Source organism: Typopeltis vanoorti, chromosome 12 (genome assembly GCF_054136105.1).
Source record: "Typopeltis vanoorti isolate ZY-2024b chromosome 12, IOZ_Tvanoo_1.0, whole genome shotgun sequence".
NCBI lineage: Eukaryota > Metazoa > Arthropoda > Arachnida > Uropygi > Thelyphonidae > Typopeltis > Typopeltis vanoorti.
This window is the reverse complement of record NC_143560.1, coordinates 82,631,572-82,653,702: the sequence shown is the minus strand read 5'-3', so window position 1 is coordinate 82,653,702 and position 22,131 is coordinate 82,631,572. Positions and strand designations below refer to the sequence as shown.

The following is a 22,131-nucleotide window of genomic DNA, read 5'->3' as shown; positions in this document are numbered from 1 at the left end:
TAAACATGATATCAAGATTGGAGATGTTAATGTCAGCTCTTTGCTTATGCGACGATGTTATACTTCTAAATAAATCCACTAAAAGTCTACAAGATTCCCTGACTAAATTGAATAACTGTTGTAATAGATATGGTATGAAGATCAGCAATAAAAAGACAAAGACAATGAAAATAGGTAGAATTGTTGAAAATGTAAACTGCATTGTGAACAGAGAACCTGTGGAACAAGTAAAATATTTCAGCTACTTAGGCATGATTTTTAGTGAAAATGGTAAATTAAATAAAAAATAGACAATAAAATCAACAAAGCTGGTATGGTAGGAAGTGAATTGAATAAATTCTTATGGAATAAGAGAGAAATTATTAGGAACACTAAATTAGCTGTATACAAGACAGTGTTCAAACCAATTTTAACTTATGGATCTGAGAGCTGGATCAGAAGTAAAACACTTGACCAAAGACTAGAGACCACAGATATGAGTCCTAAAAAAGATTAGAGGCATGAACAGATGGCAGCAATGGCAATATCATATCAAAAAGGAGGATATTAGGAAAGAACTTGACATTGTCAGCATACAGAAATGTGTTAGCAGAGCTAATCTCAGATGGTATGGTCACTTAAACAGAATGGATGAAGAAAGATTAGCAAAACAAGTGTTCTCTGCCAGGTTGGCAGGAAAACGACCCAGAGGAAGACCAAGATATAAGTGGATTGATATGGTATAAAGTGCCTTGGATGATAGAAATATAAGATCTGATAATGTTGGAGTCTTGACAGGTAACAGACTGATTTGGAGGAATATTGCAGATAGGAAGTTAGTAATGACGTAAATTTTTCATATATTACTATCATATCCTGTACACCCCTTGAGGTTGCATGGCAGGAATTTGATGATGATAATACTGAAAGAGTTTTTGCCTGGCCTCTGAAGAGAACCAACCAGTTCAAAACAGCTGTCAGGCCTTGCTTGAAACCTTATCAAAAATGGATTAATGGAACACCTGGGCAGTGTTTATGTTTTCTAAATGGTCAGCTCTAGGGCAACTCGTAAATGCTGGCAGGTGTATTCCCATAAGCTCTCTGGTTAACTTATTTTACAAACTTTCATAGTTTCTACATTCGGCTTTGAAGTAATGATGGATCTAATATCCACTTGATTTTGATAATTTTGCATCACCAAACTGAAGCCTTTTGGCTCTTGATTTTAGTAAATGACAATTGAGATACCCTGCTTTAAGAGATGTTGGAAACTTAGGAGTATCAAAAGTAAGGATGTTTCAGGTTGGAACCAGGTGACCATCCTTACTGATCAGGATGACCCTTATACCTGTTACCCCCCCCCCCCCATCCTGATATCTTTCAGCTCTGAATACAACTCCTCCTCAAGATCCCATTTTGAGATCACTCCTATACAGGAATTGAGTGTTTTATGGGGGGGGGGGACTCTTTCTGGTATTCCACCCATTGATGTTGCTCTGAGTAGTTTTTCAGAATGTTATTGACATGAAGCAAGAAGTTTCTATGAGGACATTGCCAGTCCTAAACTCTTTTTGAATGAAGAAAGGTAACATTTTCCCTATTGGCTTTTCACCTGTTGCATGGATTATTAGAAAAAAAAAACTGGTATGTTTATACTAGTATCACACATCTTTTATTTCTTACTTCTGTTATTGAAAGGCATATCAATGGTGTCATTACTTGGATGGGACTTTGTTCGAGTCCCTGAAACAATTGAGGATGAAGGTTTCGTGCTCGAGTGGTTTTTTTGTCCAGTGCCCTACCATGGAATCACACATGGACATCCAGCAAGCAATGAACCATTGACTCTTTCTATTAAGGTTACACGGTGATCAGCATTCATATTACCACTCAAAATTACCACTTAGCCAAAAAATTTGCAGCCACACTCAAAGAATTGGTAGGTCATTCCCCTTCCTACATAAAAAATACACAACATTTCATAAGCAAAATTAAAAATATTACAATCAATGATCAAGATTTATCAGTCAGCTTTGACATAACTGCCCTTTTCACTAATGTTCCAATCAACGATACTATTGTGCTCCTACAGAACATATTTCCACACGACATCACAGCCCTCTTTGCCCATGTACTCCGCTCTGGATGTTTCGTGTGGCAAAACAATTGAAGGATATAGGGGAAAAATAACTTCAGTCCAATTTTTGTGAATTCAACCTAATGCTGCCATCTGTTGGGGATTAAAGGAAGGTTTCATCTCATAAATATGACTTTCTGCATAAACAAACTCAGTCCAGACAAATGAACGGAGAAGATTTCTTAAACTTGGGAAGAACACCCTCAGTCTGAGCGGTTGTATGGAAAAACAACTTCAGTCCAATCACATCAACTATTATCACTATTGCATCAGCCATTATTTTGTTATCAGTGGTTTGTTGAATCACTACTAGTTTTGATTATAGTTTTACTGTTTTGGTTTTATAAGTATTTTGTTTTTTAATAATAAAAAGTAGTGTGAAAATGATAAGTGATTATTCTAATAGTTCTAATGAAAGTGAAGTTGATACTAAAGAAAAACTCACAAAGAAACGAAAAAAGACGGGTAGGACTAGAGATGTAATGACAGTTCTTCGCACAACAACACAGGAAGTTGGTCCTGACTGTTTATGCAAAAGGTATCGTTGTTTCGAAACTATTCCTGATGCCGAATGAAAAAGAATTATTCGTGATTTTAACTTATTAGGGAACTATAATGACCTAAACTCTTATTTAAGTGGACTAATTACAATCCTTCCCGTAATGAGAAAGCGTCCTAGAAAAGGAGTTGATGTGAGGGTGAACGCGGCTTCATTTGCTTTTCGTGTCAGATTACTGCAAGGCGGCGATGAGGGGAATAGCGAAGATGTCAGAATTTGCCGTAAAGCATTTATTTCTTTGCATGGTATATCTGAAGAACGAGTGAAAAGGATTAAAAACTGTTTGATAAATACTGGTCAGTCACCTAAAGATGGGTGTGGTAAACACCTAAACAGACCCCACAAAATTTCAATAGAGACTAAGAACAAAGTTAAAAGTTTTATTAAAAGTGATGACGACGTTGATGACCATCCAATAGATGATGGAAATAAATGATTATTTTAAAACTACAATATTTTAACTACTTAAATTTTTATTACTTTTTACCATATTTCATTTTTTGTGTATTATTGCTTACTTAATAAAGAAGCACTTACCAACCTTTGTTAGTATAATAATTCCGTTAGTACCTATTATCTTTAAAACAAGGGATGCAATCTGTTCATTATTTATAAATTAAATAATTAATTAAAAAATCAGATGTTACCAATCCGATTAATAAAAAAATGTGCATAACCATTTTTTTTATATAGGATTTACCGGGGAAAAACCACTTCAGTCTGACCATTTCGACAAAAAGGCCATTATTTGCCATTTGTTTTTTTAATTTTTAAGTACTATTTAAAATAATTATGCTTAATATACATGAATGTACCATATCTATTATTTTTTTATTTTGTTATGCTATGTTTATGCATTTTGACAACAAGGAAAATTTAATTACGTTTTTTTCAGAAGTCAATATCGTGGACCGAAGTTATTTTTCCCCTGCACCCTTCAATTTTTACCTTCGAAAAGAAGGTACAGCCATGGACTCACCACTTTCCCCCCCCCCAATAGCTAACTTTTATATGGAAGACTTTGAGCAACGAGCTCTAAAGTCGGCGTGCCTAAAGCCCAAAATTTGGCTCAGATACATTGATGATATTTTCGCCATTTGACCACATGGCTGCGAAGCACTAAATACATTCCTTAGCCACTTAAACAAACAACACAAACATATCCAATTCACCATTGAAATAGAAAAAAACAACTCTCTTCCTTTCCTAGGCACACTTGTCACACGTCTTCCCTCAGGCTGTCTCTCCTCAGTCTACTGCAAACCCACACACACACAGGCCAGTATATACACAAAAACTAGATGTCATAAGCACTCTTAAATACAGAGCTCAAGCTATTTGCTCAAATGAGCAAGCTCTAAACCAGGAATATGAGATCATCAACCATACAGTTATAAAAAATGGATACAGTAAAAATAAAACTATCCACAAGATCCTCCACAGAGACACCACTAAAAACAAAAAAGATTTCAAGAATGCCATTACCATTCCTTATGTTATAGGCATTTCGAAAAAAATAGACAGAACACTACACAAATACATCAAAACCATCTTTAAACCCCTAACAAAATTAAGACACCTACTTAGTTTCTTCCAAAGATCCTCTTCCACACCTAGCCCACCCAGGGGTTTACAAAATACAATGCACATGTAACTTACTATACATAGGAGAAACAGGGTGAACCATCCCAATTAGGAATGATGAACACAAACGACACATTAAATACCTTTACTTTGGAAAAACTGGCCTTTCAGACCACGCACTCCAGGCATACCACAGAATTGATCGGAAAGGTACCAAGTCCCTACACCACACCAAAACCTGGTTCGAGAGGAAATTTAAAGAAGCATGTGAAATGCTCAAACACAATCCTAATCTGAACACAAATGACGGTCTAACCATTCCAAGAACGTGGAGGCTCACAATACAAGAAGACTCAGTGTTTTTTTTTTTTTTTTTTTTAAACATCAATGGCAACTTGAACCGTACAAGTCCTGAAGAAAAGCTTAGTACGGGAGGACTTTAGCAGGGTTTATTGTGTTTTTTTTTTTTTTTTACCACTAGAGGTCAGGCTAAGTAAAAGATTAATTAACGGCGTAAATTCTATTTACTTTTGTAGAGTGCAGGAGCATGTAGCTTGTCTTCATATACACATGTATTTTTCTGATGATTACCTCAATACAGGGGTCGAAACGTCAAGTGTTATTTTATTAATAATAAGTAAAATCATTTCGACACGTCTTTTGTGTCCCTAAATTCGTAAATATGGAACCATTGAGAAAGTCTCCTTTCTCAATATGCAAAGTAGAAAAAGCCATCAACTAGAAATGTTGAAATAATATGGAAGTATAAAGGTTTGAGAATAGTTACATTGCAATTTCAAATGGTCTGGTTGGAAGATCAAATTATGTATGATTGGTGTGGTTATCATGGTATCATCTATAAAAGAGGGAAATATAACTGAATGTGAGAAATACAGAGGAATTTTTCCTACTGAGTGTTTTCCATGTAAGATTTATGTAAGCGTAGTTGAGAGAGAGAAAAAAAAAAAACTAAAGAACAGAAACTTGGAAATGGACAAGATGGACTGAGAAGGGTTTTTAAGATTAGATTTTTGATATAAAGCAGTTGAGAAATCATGAGGATATAAGCAGGATCTGTATTTAAGTTCTGTAGATCTGGAAAAGAAATGATATTTTTTATTTGTTTTTTTTTTTTTTTAACTAGTGTATTTTTATTGTTTTTCATGCGCTTAAATGGTACATACTCACAGCTGGTGGTGCTGTACTCACACCACCAGCTGTCCTACTTTTTCTTAAAATCATTTACACTAGATGCACTCGGTACATCAACAGAAACTATTCCACTCACTCGTGGTTCTGGGAGAGAAAAATCTATCTCTCTTCCCTTAACTACACACAAACTTAACTTCCATGGATGTCCTCTCCCCACCATCTACATAATGAAAAATTTTATCAACTGATATTCTCTTACACCATCTCAAAGTTTATGGACCTGTATCACATCGCCCCTCTTTCTCGTGTTTACTAGTGTTTTCAGCCCACACACTCTCAGTCTGTTCTCATAATCTACAGTCCATAATCCCAATAACATGTTTCTAACTCTTCTTGGCATCTTTTCCAAAACTTCTTTATCCCCCTCCAAACCCAGGAAACTAAATTATGCAGAGTACTCCAAGTGTAGTCATATGAAGGCCTTGTAAAGAAGCAAAATGACTTCAATGATTTTACATATTAGTGTTTATTTCAAACACCACAATTATCTCCTGCGTCGTATTTTCAATTTTTTCTATATGACACTTGAACTTCAAATTCCTGTCCACCATAACTCCAAGATCTCTAATCTCGTTACTCCAAGCATAATTTCACCAATATAACGCACTGTTGGATATCTCATCATAACAAAGGGCATAACTTTAGCTTGCCATTAGTTTACTCACACTTCCACCCTATTCAAATTACCCTCTAAATGCTGTTTATCAGGAGCATTTCTGATAAACATCCTTGCACCCTAAATATTTTTGCATCAGCAAACAACTGAAGATCTCTTGTCAGACCCTTTCCAGTATCATTGATATATAAATTAAACAATGGTCCAAGAACTGATCTCTGAGACACACCACTGGTCACCTTAAATTTGGCAGATTCACACCTCCACATACCACTATCTGATACCCATCTGTCAACCACTCTTATCAAAGCCAAGAGTTTACATTCCAATCCCATTATCTCTAGTTTATGAATAGCCTTTCATGTGGAATCCTATCAAATGCCTTAGCAAAGTCCAACAGTATCATATACATCCATTCCCTTTATCCAACTCAGCAGTAACATTATAACATATGAGCAAATTACTCTCACATGACCTTCCTTTAACAAACCCATGTGGTTCCTTGCAAAGTATAGCTTTGTTCACCCATTTCTGTATTTGAGTTTTTACTAACTTCCTACAATCTTCACAATCACTCCAGAGATACTAATAGGTTGATAGTTAGACATATCAGTCTTTGCACCACCCTTATGCAATGGGATATCATACATTCTTTCCTTTCCTGTGGGATCTTTCGTTAGCCATGATTTAAATTATACAAACATAGCAAGGGCTTAGCCAGTTCGGTTGAACATTCTTTTAGTACATGCTGATATTCCATCTGGATGTCAAAATTCTTATCCAAGTTATGCAACAGCTCTAGAACCTCCTTCCTGTGTATCTCTTCATCTAATGTAGTGGTAGTACTGTGCATTATGTTACATACACTAGGTTGATAGATCTTGGCTAACTGAGCATTCATTATCTGAACTATTGCCAAATTGCCATCTGCTTCTGATACAAGTTTACCGTCTGCATTCAGTAAAGCTATTCTTTCTTTTACTAGCTACATAATGATAAAATTCTTTTGGAAGATGATAGTGATAATGTGGAAAGAGGAGTTATGAAATATTTGTACAGAAGCTAAGTTGGAATATTCCAACTTAGCTTCTGTACAATTCTCTTAACTTTTTCTGGCCCACGCTTTGTATATTTCATAACTCCTCTTTCCATATTATGTCTTTTTATGGATATCTTGCTTAAGATAGGATGGCAGTCAAATATATGTGTTATTTGTTCATTGAACTCAAGGGATACATTCAGATAGTGCATCATTTAAACAGCTTTTCAAAGTTTCTCATGCACTGCTGATATTCTTTGCATTCAGTAACTCATACCATAGAACCAAAGATAGTATTCTCCTGAGTTTGTATTCTACTGAACCTTAGACTCCAAAAAATAAGCCAAGTGAATTAAAACACAAAAAGATTGTTTAGTAAATATAAAAATTATACAATTAAGATATTTACATAATACTTGATTTTAAAATATTTTATAAGAAATACTCTTTTTCTCTCTCACATGAGTGTATGGACCTCTATCACATCTCTATGCAATCCATACTGCACTCTTATTCAGTCCTTATAATCTACATTTCATAATCCCAACATCTTTGTTACTCTTATTTGTACCCTTTCCATGGCATCTTTTTAACCTCTCTGAACTCTGTATACCAAACCTGCACATAGCAGTTCAGGTGTGGTCATATCAAGGCCATGCAAAATGACTTCCTTATTCATACATGTCAACATTCATTTCAATTATCCTCTGAGCTGTATTTGCAATTTTTGCTATGTGGTCTTTGAAACTTCAAATTTCTGTCCACCAAAACTCCAAAATCCCTGGCCTCACCAGTTTCTCCAAGCATAATCTCATTTATATAACATATCATTGAAAATCTTATCATGACAAAATGCATAATTTGATGCTTACTAACACTCAACTGACAAATATTATAATTTGCCTACACTTCCAGCCTACTGAAATCATTCTGTAAACACTGTATTATCAATAGCATCCCAGATGCTATTGATAATTATTATTATTATTATTCCAGGCAACTCCAAGGAGTCAACAGACTCATCAAGGGAGGCTCTAACATCATGTCAAGAACAACTATTCGACATTCACACAGTATCTATCATACCTCGCCTTGAACTCATTCACGGTCATAGCACCCACAACAGACTCTGGCAGCTTATTCCACTTATTCACCACTTTCCAAGTAAAATTCCTAGCTCTAACGCCCCTGCTAACCACATTCTTGCCAAGCTTCCATGTATGGCCCCTAGTCCTCCCACCACCAGTCCTATTCTCAAAAATATCTTCTGGATTAATCTTATAGAAACCTTTCAGTAATTTGAATGTCTCAATCATATCACCCCTTTTCCACCTATCAACCAATTTTTGCAACCCACAAATCTTCAACCTGTTCTCATAAGGTTCATTCCACAGACCTGCTATCATCTTGGTCACTCGTCTCTGGATCCTCTCCACCTCCTCCCCATCAAGAAGAAACCCTGGTGCCCATATCTGGGCACAGTAGTCTAGATGGGGTCTTATCAACGCTCGATACAGAGGAACAATAACTTGTTTGTCTCTGCTTGTTAAAGTATTTTTCAGAAGCCAAGTGATTTGATGAGCTGATTTAGCCACTTTTGCAATGTGCCCCCTAAACTTCAATTCCCTATCCACCAACACTCCCAAATCCCCTGGCCTCATCAATCTCCTGGAGTACGGTTCCACCAATGTGATATATACTGCTGCTATTCTTTTCACCCCAAAATGCATAACCTTACACTTTACTACATTAAATTGACATCCATTTTCCCTAGCCCAGTCCTCCAAACTATCCAAATCATCCTGTAAAATTTTGACATCCTGTGCACTCACAATTGCTCTACCCAACTTTGCATCATCAGCAAACAAGTAAACACTTCCTCTCAGATCCTTTCCTATATCATTAATGAACAAATTAAATAGCAGTGGTCCAAGAGCAGAACCGTGTAGCACACTACTAGTAACAATACTTCTTTTGGACTCCACTCCTGAATAAACCACTCTCTGGTATCTCTCCATCAACCACCCTTCTATCCATCTCACCAACCCTATATCCATCCCCATCTGCTCCAGTTTACTGATTAGAGTTCCATGTGGTATCCTGTCAAAGGCCTTGGCAAGGTCCAGTAGAATCACTGTAAACCTATTACCCTCATCCAGTTCAGCCATAACTGTGTTATAAAATGTGAGCAAGTAACTGAGGCATGATCTACCCTTCACAAAACCATCCCCTCCATACTATTTTCCCATTTTCATCCATCCATTCCTGTATTTTGCTCTTGACTAATATCTCCAAAACCTTGACAACAATTCCTGATATGCTAATCAGTCGGTAATTTACAACAGCAGTCTTGGAACCTCGTTTATGCAGTGGAACTATTTTCCCCTCTTTCCAACCCCTCGGGACTAACCCAGACCCGAGACTCAAATTAAACAAAATGGTCAAGGGTACTGACAATTCTTTAGCCGCTTCACGTATGACACGAGATGGTATACCATCCAATCCCACAGATGTATTGACATTGAGGTTATGCAATAGACTACTCACCTCCACTTCATTCACCACAATTTCCATATAATCTATTTGTTCATTCATTTCTGCAATGTCACCACCTGGATGATATATTCTTGCAAAGTGCTCACTGAGTAACTCAACTATATCAACTGATTCAGTTACCTCCCTACCATTGGCATTCTTTAAAATCATTCTGCCATATACATTTTTTCTTTTCCTTCAACATATCGAAAAAACTGTTTAGGATTCTCTTTAGTCTGCATGGCCAATGTTCTTTCGTAATCCTTTTTTGCTTTTCTTACCACATTCGTTACCGTTCTGGCCTGCTCTTTATACCGTTCGTGTGCCTGCTGGTCACCTTTCTCGTTAAATTCCCTCCATAGTTGTTTCTTTTTTTGCAGCTCAAGCTGCTTAATGGTGTTATTCATCCATTTAACCCCTACTTGATTTATTATTTGGACTCTAGGTATACAATCAGCCATTGCTTCATGCAAACACTCCTTAACCACCTCCCATGCACTATCAACTTCTAGTCCTTGCAGTTGTGCATGCGTTGGCACTGAACCAATCAAACTCCTAAGCTTGTCATACTTACCAGCCCGATAATTCCACATGTACCCTGTCTTAATTGTAAATTCCACACCTTTAGCCACCTCCCAAGTCGAGACCCTATGATCACTCTCACCAATTGGTGGCAATGTGGTCATATTTGTAACAGCCAAATCCTCAGATGCAATTACTAGGTCAAGCACTCTCTGATCCCTAGTATTTTCCATTACATGTTGTTGCAGATAGTTATCCCTTAATAACCGCATAAAATCCAATTCCTTCCTCCCATTGTTGGATTGTGATAGAGGAATTTTAGGAAACACCCTTATCTAATAAGGTGCCATTAAAAGAGACCCCCCCCCCACCACCCTTAGAACAGTAAGGAGGAACACTTTAGAGGAAGAAAAATTTGGGAAAATTTTTAATTGGAAGGGGAGACCTATGTTGGATTGGGATAGAGTGGAATTTTAGGAACCCCTATCTTATCACAATCTAACACGCGTTTCCGAACAAAAAAGGAATATAAATACAGGTGATTGCCTCTGAGTATAAAATTATTGCTATGTATATATATATCAAGCATGTTTTATTATGAGAGGTAAAATAAGTGTATTTTGTGCCATTCGTGAATGAGTTTAAATTAATAAAGAAAGTGTAAAACGTTAGCAGAGTCTTATAAAATAAGATGTACAAAAAGATATAGAATGTTAGCACAAATTCAACGAGGGGAAGAGTGAAGTCCAAAGGTCACGGAGTGACGCGAGAGTGCGGCTCGCCCCAAGCAACCAGCGTGACGTCAGCTCACGTACGATAATGGAGAAGGCTGGACGGCGTGACGTAAGACCACGTGAGTGTTAGCTGGACATCATGAAATGCGTGAAACACCGAGAAAAAAAGAGGGAAATATAAGAGTCATACACCCCTGAAAAAAGGCCTTTTGTTCCTAGATCTCCTAGTGTTCATCCCGCAGTGGTGAAGGGTGGCAGTGCCTCCATACCGAAGGATTCCGATTAAGGCAGTAGCGGGACTCGGCGGTCGTATCTCCGCAGAAGAAGTAAGCCCAGAAGTACATAGAAGGAAAGCTACTAACAAAGACTCCAGATTCCTGTAGACCATTGATGCAATATAGAACCAAAGGGGAAGATAAGTAGACTTTATTTGTGTTTCACTGAACATGAGTGAGAGATTTGTGCCTCGTAGATAAAGCAGAAAAGGGAACATTAATGATAAAGAATAAGATTGTGTTGCTATTGTTTAGAGAGGGTTGCATTTAATCTTGCTGCCTATCGCTGTGATAAAGTTCGTTAATATGTTGTAAGAAGCTACGAATATGTTTAGAGTAAGGAATTGATAAATTATAAAGAGATTGTAAAGGATATAAATGTTATCTTATGTGGTCTGACAGAACTACTGAGGTTTTAGAAAGATTGTGATAATCATACATGACTAAAGCATTTAAGAGTATAAATATGATTCTTACTTTAGAAAGCTACTGCATAATCTGTTATAAGCATATTTGTAGTATTGTAACATTTTAACTCTGTCCTGGCCGTCATGAACTCCCTTAAGATGGGAATTAAGCTAATAATATTGAGTGTACCTACTTTTGATATATAATAAACCTTGCTTTTGTTTCTAACAAAGACTTTCTGTGATTTCTGGAATCCGATGCACCTCTTATAAAATATTACAAACCTATGCAGGAGACTTGAGAAAAGTAAAGTTTGGCCACGTCTGCAAAATTGCTAGGTATCATTTAAGTACTGTCCTGAGATTACCTCTTGATTGTTAATATTACTAATCTAAAAGCGCTAAGTGGCACAGCGAAATGTAAATTTTCTTGGCGTTTTACGAGAGGTAAATCTCAGACACTCTGATACTCTGGTGTTACCTCAATCTTGAGGAAATTCCATTGTCCCTCAGAGGTACCACGTGATACCCGATTGAGAGTATAACGGAGATCTGACACAAAGACAAAAGAATAGTTATAACAGTAGAAAGTCGACACAACACCGTGTGTCCTCTCCTCACTCCAATCAATGCGACCATAGTTGAAATCTCCCATAATAATTACCCTCCTTCCACTCATTTCTTCTATTTGCTTGTGCACACTATCTCCACCATCTTTTCCATCACCTGGTCTATAGCAGCACCGAATTGTATATTTTGTTCTGCTAGCCACAATCTCCCACCTAATGGCCTCAAATATGCTCTTTTTCTAACCTGCAATTCAACTTCTATTCTTCTTGGCTGCAGCTCATCAGCTATCATCAACAATACTCCTTCCCCCATTTTATTTTCCCTGTCATTCCTGAACACACTATAACCATCACATTCAATCCCACTAGCTATATCATCTACAGTCAGCCATGTTTCACTAATGCCAATAACCTGTGGTCTGGAAGTGCCAATCATGGCCAAAAATTCTTCCTTCTTGTTCCTAATATTCCTAGCATTAGTGTACATGAATTTCAGACCCCCTATTAGCCCCATCCCTACCTTGATGCCTTACACTAACTATCCCATTCTGATTTGTTGTCCTTATTTGCTTCAGCATATTATACTCATTCATACACTCAACTACCTCCCTAAGGTCTGCATATCTACTCCATCACCTTAATAAATCTAGTTTCCCTGATTCTGCACATCCACTTCATTCAACAACACTTTTTCAAGTCTCCTTACACCGAATCCATTCAAATGCAAGCCATCCATCTTATATAGATACTTTCATCCATCGAATTCACTCCACACGTCCACAAATTCCACACCACTCGTCATACATAACCCATGCATAAAGTCATTTGCAATTATGGCCTTCCTTTTAAATACTTCACTGTCATACCGCGGCAAAAGACTAATCATCCTAACTCTCTGACTCTTTTCTTTTGCTACCTCAAACAATTCATTCAGGTCCTCTATCATTTCCATTTTATCTCCTTTCAAATCATTCGTACCTGCCACAACAATCATTTCTTTCACCCTTTCCTTTTGCTCTCTAATAGACTCAGTTACATCCTTGATGGTCGCACCAGGATGGTACGATTTTGTCAAATCCTCTACTAACACACCTTGTACTAACGAATCTCCATATAGCACTCTCTCCTTCATTTTGTTTACGTTCACACTCATACTCTTATTTTCCTATCATACTTTTTATTATTGGCTGGTACACTCAGTAGACTTTTGTTCATACACTCTAGCTGCCGCTTTGCTCTTTGTATCGCTCTGCTCAACAACGTGATCTCACTAATTACATCTATCTCATCTTTTTTATTTTCTGTTAAACCATTAATTTGCTCTGTATTAATACCATCATTCACACTTTTTACATTCACGCCCTCACAGTTCTCTGGTACAACCTTGCCATTTCTTGTCATATCACTATTTTCTTCATTCTGAAATTTGACAAAAATATCACACTCACGACCTGAAATAAACTTTAATTCCTCATTTTCCCTACATTTTCTACACACATTCACTCCTTTATTATCATCTAACCATACTCCAACTGCACTCCGCAAAGCATACATTTCGCAGATAGTACACTGAATAATCTCCTTTAAATTACAGTTATTGAATAAAGATGGCGAACCATTATTACTAGCTACCATTTTCCTTCTTATGGAAGCCATACTCACTTCTATCGTATATCAAATATCAAATTAATAATTGAAACACCAAAAAAAAAAAAACACACAAACAGACACACTAAGATACACAAAGCAAACAAAACTACGTAATATTCAAGTAAATTTGTCAATGATAACTTAAAATAACACATCTTATCAGGAGCTCTCAACAAACACTACAGACTATGAATCCCTCTAGCAGCAATTGTGATTTATTGTATCGTCTGTGATTTATTGTATCGTCAGTAAACAATTGAAGATCTGTCAAATCCTTCCCAATATCATTAATGTATAGATTGAACAACAAAATGGTCCAAGGGCTGATCCATGATGTACACCACTGGTCACCTTATATCTGGCAATTCTCTTCCATATATCACTTTCTCATAACTGTCCCTCAGCTACTCATTTATCCAAGTCAATAGCTTATATCCCGTTCCAATTTATTCAGTTTATGCAACAGCCTTTCATAAGGTATCCTATCAAGTGCCTTAACAAAGTCCAACAGTATCATAATGCATCCATTTCCTTTATCCAATTCAGCTGTAACATTATTATATGAGCAAATTGCTAACATGATCTCCCTTTAATAAACCTATACTATTCTTTGCAAAGTATAGCTTGTCTGTCAATTCAACTCTGTAAGTGATTCTTACCAACTGCTCTAAAACCTTCACCAACATTCCAAAGATACTGACAGGACAGCAGTCAGGCATCGGTTTTTGTACCACCCTTGTACAACAGAATTATCATATATTGTTTCTATTCTTGTGGGATTTTTCTGAGCAAGACTAAAAGTTATATAAACATGTCATGGGCATAGCCAATTTGGCTAAGTGTTCCTTTAGTATATGTGCTGGTATCCAATTTGTCCCTATTGCCAAATTCTTATATGCAACAGCATATAAGTAATGCAACAGCCATGAACCCTATTTTTCTGAACATCTCTCTCTCTCTCCCCCTTCATACAATGTATAGTAGCACTACATGCCATGTTACACTGGTTGAGAGATCACCTTAATACAGATGATACGAGAACATATAGAAACTGCAACAACTGCCCCAATACTGAACTGACACCCACTCACATCTTTACCTGTCCAGCAATTACAGCAGCCTTGCAAGAAATAGATCCTAATCCTGAACAACAGCTCTATACAAACAAAATCACAGACATAGCCAAAGCAGTACAAGGAGCACACAGAAACATCTAAGACTCTTCAAAGGACAAGACAACAACAACAAGATCACCTTAATGAAGTGAGCATTCATTATCGAAACAATCTCATCTGCTTCTGACAAAAGGATACTGTCTGCATTCACTAAATTATTTTTCTGTATTCATTCTTTCTTTTACTTGCAGCATAACAATAAAATTCTTCTGGATTGTCTTTAGCTAGCACAGCTAATTTCTTTGCATATTTTAGTTTTCCATACAATACTCAACTTTTCTGTCCTGTACACTTCATATATTTCATAACTCTTCTTGCCCTTATTCTCATGATATTTCCTTCATCTTATGGATCTCTTGCTTAATATGGTTGCACATCCATTTGACTCTCACCCTATTAGTTCTTCAAACTCTAGGGATACATTCAGATACTGCTTCATTTACATACCTATTCAAAGGTTCCCATACATTGCTGATTATCTTTCTCATTCAGTAACTGATACTATTATTATTATTACATGACACCTCCAGGTAGTCCAAAGACTCATCGAGGGAGGATACCTTCTCTACAACTCTCTATCTGCACCACTCAATCCACCAACTACAACAAACCACAACTACACCAGCGCCATCTACCGCCAACCACCATCACTAGTATTTTCACAGGCAATCACAAACATCCATGCTCACGGCGGAATTCGAACCTGCAGCCTTTTGGCTGGAGAGCGGATACGCTAACCCCTCGGCCAATTCTGGTTAAAGGGTTTTATAGCCAATGGGTCCTATAGCCAATGCTGGCTATAGGACCAAAGAGAATATATTCTCATGAGTTTGCCATAACTTCCAATTTTATAGTTCAGCATGTAACCTACCCTCATTGGAACATCCATATAGTCAGCTACTTCCAGGACAGTGCAGCATGATCACTGTGACCAACCAATGACAAAACACTCACATTTTTAACTCAATTTTCTCACAATACATTATTTGCTAACAATAAGTGCATGATTTAAAAAATCCTTCCCAAACTAAATATGAAATCAAATCATGAAAATGATAATCACTTGGAGAGGTGAAAAACTCACCTTATCAGATGCATATACAATGTCACATAATCCTAACAAAGTCACTGGAATACCAACAGCAGGTCCATTGACTGCAGCTACCAAAATTTTTGGAAAAGCGATGAAACTGTCAACAAAGTTTCTGAAAATAATATAATAAATGTATTTATTAAATGAAGGGAAAATTTATTACTCAATAAAATTATTATGTTAGCAGCAAAGCTACAGAATCAGAGCAGCTTGCTTTAATATTGTGTTTTATATACATTAGTACTTTACATGACAAGTAAAGACCTTACCTTTGGAACTGGTTTATAACAATAAACTTGACCTCTCATTTAAAAAAAAAAAAAAAAAACATCACACATGTAAAACAGTCAGTGAAGAGCTAAAGCAGCAGGTTGGCTGTAATTCAGAAGTGAACCTTGCATTTTTAATAATTAGTGGCATTTTGTTGCTACAATTGTTTTGCTTAAATACTTCTGAATTGCAGCCAACCTTCTGCTTCAGCATTTGCATCCCCCCAAAAAAGCAGTTTTTGTTTTTAATGAAATATCATTATCTTTACTAGATGAAGCAGGAAAAACTGTTGACAAATAACTAATTAACACTGGCTGAATGAAATTGTCACTGGCTGCAGCATTTTACTTTCTTCTCCCTCTTTTACAACCCTATCCACCATTTTTCCAAGGGTATGCAGACCTTTAGTGAATTTTCATGACAGAATTGAGAATTATGATCTGTACAGGTGTGAGGGAAAGAAACAATTCTCTGACATCTGTACAGGTCATCTTCACTTTGGTCATAACATGCTGCATTTTCCATTACTTAAACAATGTGAATTAAACAACGTGAAAAAAACAGCTATATTCCATATTTGATAAAAAATGGCTAATGATGCAAACTGAAGAGGTGTCTACAGAGATGGAAAACTTTCCCTGCAATCCTCCCTCCTTTCATTTTGGTCCAATCAGGCTGAATTTCTTATTGGATTTTCTCCTTTGAAAGCCATAATTTTAGTCTTTACTATATTTTTGAATAACAGCTTCATACATAATTATGCACAAGTTTCTGTAGTTAAGAAGCTCAATCGGATTAATCAATTATAATTAGTTTTCTCTTACATGTATGAAGCTCAATCGAATCATTCTGGTTTTGTGATCACATTTTTATTAAAAAAGATTGTTTTTTAAAACTAATCAAGTACTAAAAAACAAACCCGACTAAGTTTCGTTAGTCATCAGACTAACATCTTCAGGGGTAAAGATAACTAACAGTTTAAAGCACAGACTATAAGAAATTATGAAAAAACAAGTTCATTTATTGGTATTATGAACATCAAAAAAAGTTCATTAAAAAATCAAATAATGGAGTCATACCACCGTTAATACGTGTTAGCTGGAAACAATGCTATTTGATGTCGCATTCTGTGGTTCACTCTGTCCGAGGTCTGAACTAAGTGAATTTTTAATAAAAGCTGACCAAACTTGATTTAAAATCAAGCCTTGATTTTTGTTGCATTGTGTAGGAATTTTAATCATATTTGCTGCCTCTTTGGATTTTCTTGTGAAACAATTTTTATCAATGTAGGACATGTTTGTTCTGTCCCAGAGCACATCATGACCAGTGGAAGCTGTGTGAAATGCCAAGCCAGACTTATTTTCTCTCTTTTTTTGTACGTCCTTTTGATGTTCGCTCATGAGGATTTCTTCCGATCTCCCCGTCTTGCCTACGTAGCAGATGCCACAGGAATAGTGAATATTATAAATTCCTGGTTTTTTCATTGGGTGATGTGGAGGATAAAGAGATTTTGATATTTTTTCAAGTGGCAGGAAAGTCATTTTTATGTTGTACTTGTAGAGAAGTTTGGCTAATTTATCTGTTACATTTTTGATATAAGGAAGGATGATGTATTCTTGAAGTCTTGTTTATTTAAGTTTCTTGTAGGTGCTGTATTGAGAATTTTCTTAGTTTTGAAACCATTCAGTTGTAGGATCTGTGTTATGTATTGTATTTCTTCTTTCCACTTTTCTTCTGTACTGGGGATGCTGTATGCTTTATCCCTTAAGGTTTTTATGAGGCCTATTTTTTGCTTGGGATGGTGGTGTGAGGTAGCATGAAGGAATCTTCCTGTGTTGGTTGGCTTTCTATAAATGGAGAATGATAATCTGTTGTTTCTTTCATTTATTTCTATAAGGATGTCTAGGAAAGGAAGTTTTTTAATTTCTTCTAGTTCCAGAGTAAATTTTATGTTAGGATGTAAGTTATTAAGATAGTCTTTAAATGCAGTCAGTTCTAGTGCTGTTCCTGGCCAAATGATGAAGATATCATCCACATAGCGGAGCCAAATTTTTGGTTTGATGTGCCAGTTTTGTAGAGCATTATTTTCAGAATTTTCCATATAGAGGTTTGCTAGAGCAGGTGAGAGAGGTGAACCCATTGCTGGTCCTTCTTTTTGTTCCCAGAGTTTGTCTTGGTAAAGGGAGAACGTGTTTTTTATGCAATGTTCATAAAGCTGTACAACGTCCGGTGGGAAGAGAGATCGGGACAAATCTGCATGCGGGAACATCAAAAGGACGTACAAAAAAGAGAGAAAATAGTCTGGCTTGGCATTTCACACAGCTTCCACTGGTCATGATGTACTCTGGGACAGAACAAACATGTCCTACATTGATAAAAACTGTTTCACAAGAAAATTCAAAGAGGCAGCAAATATGATTAAAATTCCTACACAATGCAACAAAAATCAAGGCTTGATTTTAAATCAAGTTTGGTCAGCGTTTATTAAAAATTTACCCAGTTCAGACCTCGGACAGAGTGAAAATGAATCACAGAACGCAACATCAAATAGCATTGTTTCCAGCTAACACGTATTAATGGTTGTATAGATCTGTTATTCGGTTTTTTGATGTTCATAATACAAATAAAATGAACTTGCTTGTTTCGTAATTTCTTATAGTTTGTGCTTTAAACTGTTAGTTACCTTTAATCAAAACACTCACTAGTTCCTAGAATATATATGGAGTTCCCAAAATTCATAAACGAGATATACCACTAAGACCGACAGTAGACGGAAGGGACTCTCCTACCTCAAATCTGGCGAAGCACCTTACAAACTTGATTTTACCACATATAGGAAAAACACCATCATTCATTAAGAACAGCACAGACTTCATAGAGAAAGTAAAAGATATACACATCGATCTTTCAGACATATTAGCGAGTTTAGATGTGATTGGCCTTTTCACAAAGATTCCAAGAAATGAAACAGTAAAGATCCTAGAAAATCTCTTCCCACTGGGCATTGTACAGCTCTACGAACATTGCATAAAAAAAAACACATTCTTCCTTTACCAAGACAAACTCTGGGAACAAAAAGAAGGACCAGCAATGGGTTCACCTCTCTCACCTGCTCTAGCAAACCTCTATATGGAAAATTCTGAAAATAATGCTCTACAAAACTGGCACATCAAACCAAAAATTTGGCTCCGCTATGTGGACAATATCTTCATCATTTGGCCAGGAACAGCACTAGAACTGACTGCATTTAAAGACTATCTTAATAACTTACATCCTAACATAAAATTTACTCTGGAACTAGAAGAAATTAAAAAACTTCCTTTCCTAGACATCCTTATAGAAATAAATGAAAGAAACAACAGATTATCGTTCTCCATTTATAGAAAGCCAACCAACACAGGAAGATTCCTTCATGCTACCTCACACCACCATCCCAAGCAAAAAATAGGCCTCATAAAAACCTTAAGGGATAAAGCATACAGCATCCCCAGTACAGAAGAAAAGTGGAAAGAAGAAACACAATACATAACACAGATCCTACAACTGAATGGTTTCAAAACTAAGAAAATTCTCAATACAGCACCTACAAGAAACTTAAATAAACAAGACTTCAAGAATACATCATCCTTCCTTATATCAAAAATATAACAGATAAATTAGCCAAACTTCTCTACAAGTACAACATAAAAGTGACTTTCCTGCCACTTGAAAAAATATCAAAATCTCTTCATCCTCCACATCACCCAATGAAAAAACCAGGAATTTATAATATTCACTGTTCCTGTGGCATCTGCTACATGGCAAGACGGGGAGATCGGAAGAAATCCTCATGAGCGAGCATCAAAAGAACGTACAAAAAAAGAGAGAAAATAAGTCTGGCTTGGTATTTCACACAGCTTCCACTGGTCACGATGTACTCTGGGACAGAACAAACATGTCCTACATTGATAAAAACTGTTTCAGAGGCAGCAAATATGATTAAAATCCCTATGCAATGCAATAAAAATCAAGGCTTCATTTTAAATCAAGTTTGTCAGCGTTTATTAAAAATTTACCCAGTTCAGACCTCGGACAGAGTGAACCACAGAATGCGACATCAAATAGCATTGTTTCCAGCTAACATGCATTAAAGGTTGTATAGATCCGTTATTCAGTTTTTTTAACGAACTTTTTTGATATTCATAATACCAATAAATGAACTTGTTTTTTTTGTAATTTCTTATAGTCTGTGCTTTAAACTGTAAGTTATCTTTACCTCTGAAGATGTTAGTCTGACGACTAACGAAACTTGTCGGGTTTGTTTTTTAGTACTTGATTAGTTTTAAAAAACAATCTTTTTTAATAAAAATGTGGTCACAAAACCAGAATGATTCGATTGAGCTTCATACATTAAGAGAACACTAATTATAATTGATTAATCCTATATATTTTGCTCAATATGTCATGAGCTTCTTTCAGGAAGACAGAAAAAGGTAACATTTAAATTCTAAATATGAGAATGAGTCATACAGCATGCATATCTTGTGTCTCAGTCGCAGATGTCCAGTAGAAGAAAACACTATTAGAGTTCAGAGACATGGGAACAGATGCACAATTAATTTAAAAATCATAAATAAATAAGATATAAAAATGTATAAACAATTAACATCAAACTTAGAAATAAGAATACAGTCTTAGAAACTATAACTCATTTTTTAGGAATGTTAGTCAAGTGAGTAATAATTATTATCCATCTAGTTTCACCGATTTTTGCTATCGGCATCTTCAGGGATACAATTGGTAAGCGATATGAAGGTAACAGACTAGGTTTTAACCGACAGTTCTAATTGATACAAAATTAGTACTGTGTGTGTGTGTGAAACAATACGCGTGTCATGGGTATATGATTTATTGGTTGAGAGACATAATGTAATTGGCGTGAAAGTTCATTTCTTTAGTGATCTAATTAAAGTTTTCCAAATATCAGGTAGGATTAGACCTTGATTCTTATTTAGGTTTCCTGTTGAACGGGTGACTATAGCAGAATGGTAGTTCTCTTCTATATAGGGCATATGACTCTTATCCCACTCAATAAGATGGTTAGTAGTGGTGGTGAAGTGGGAAGAAAGGCCTGAAATATCTTGTCTGTTGTTTCTAACATAACCTATGTGCTCCTTCTGTCTCGTTTCAAAGCTTCTAGAGGTCTGACCAATGTAACTAACACCACAGGAACAAGGTATAGTGTATACACCAGAGTACTTGTAGAACAAATGAGGGTCTTTCGGTGATTTTAAAAATTTCCCAATAGAAGGAGGAGAAGGAGAGGAGAGAATGAGACAGAAGGAGCACATAGGCTATGTTAGAAACAACAGACAAGATATTTCAGGCCTTTCTTCCCACTTCGCCACTACCAACCATCTTATAGAGTGGGATAAGAGTCATATGCCCTATATAGAAGAGAACTACCATTCCAGAACCTTCAAGGAAGCTGCTATAGTCACCCGTTCAACAGGAAACCTAAATAAGAATCAAGATCTAATCCTACCTGATATTTGGAAAACTTTAATTAGATCACTAAACACTAAAGAAATGAACTTTCATTTACATTATAGTAATTTAATTTCAATAATGTAAATTAAATATTGATAACGTAATTTCCAATTACATTATGTCTCTCAACCAATAAATCATGTACCTGTGACACGTGTATTGTCTCAAGCACAATATATGAATTAGAACTGTCGGTTAAAACCTAGTCTGTTACCTTCATATCACTTACCAATTGTATCCCTGAAG

General features: G+C 36.3%; 1 protein-coding gene across 3 annotated transcripts in view; it reads right to left on the bottom strand.

Moving 5' to 3' along the window:
• LOC150100942 (enoyl-CoA delta isomerase 2-like) overlaps positions 1 to 22,131 on the bottom strand; it is a 172,516-nt gene that overhangs the window by 39,647 nt on the left and 110,738 nt on the right. For all 3 annotated transcript variants that reach the window (XM_090401279.1, XM_090401280.1, XM_090401281.1), the window contains one exon: positions 16,078 to 16,198. In XM_090401279.1, coding sequence (XP_090257405.1) covers positions 16,078 to 16,198 — 121 coding nt within the window. The remainder of the gene's footprint in view (positions 1 to 16,077; positions 16,199 to 22,131) is intronic.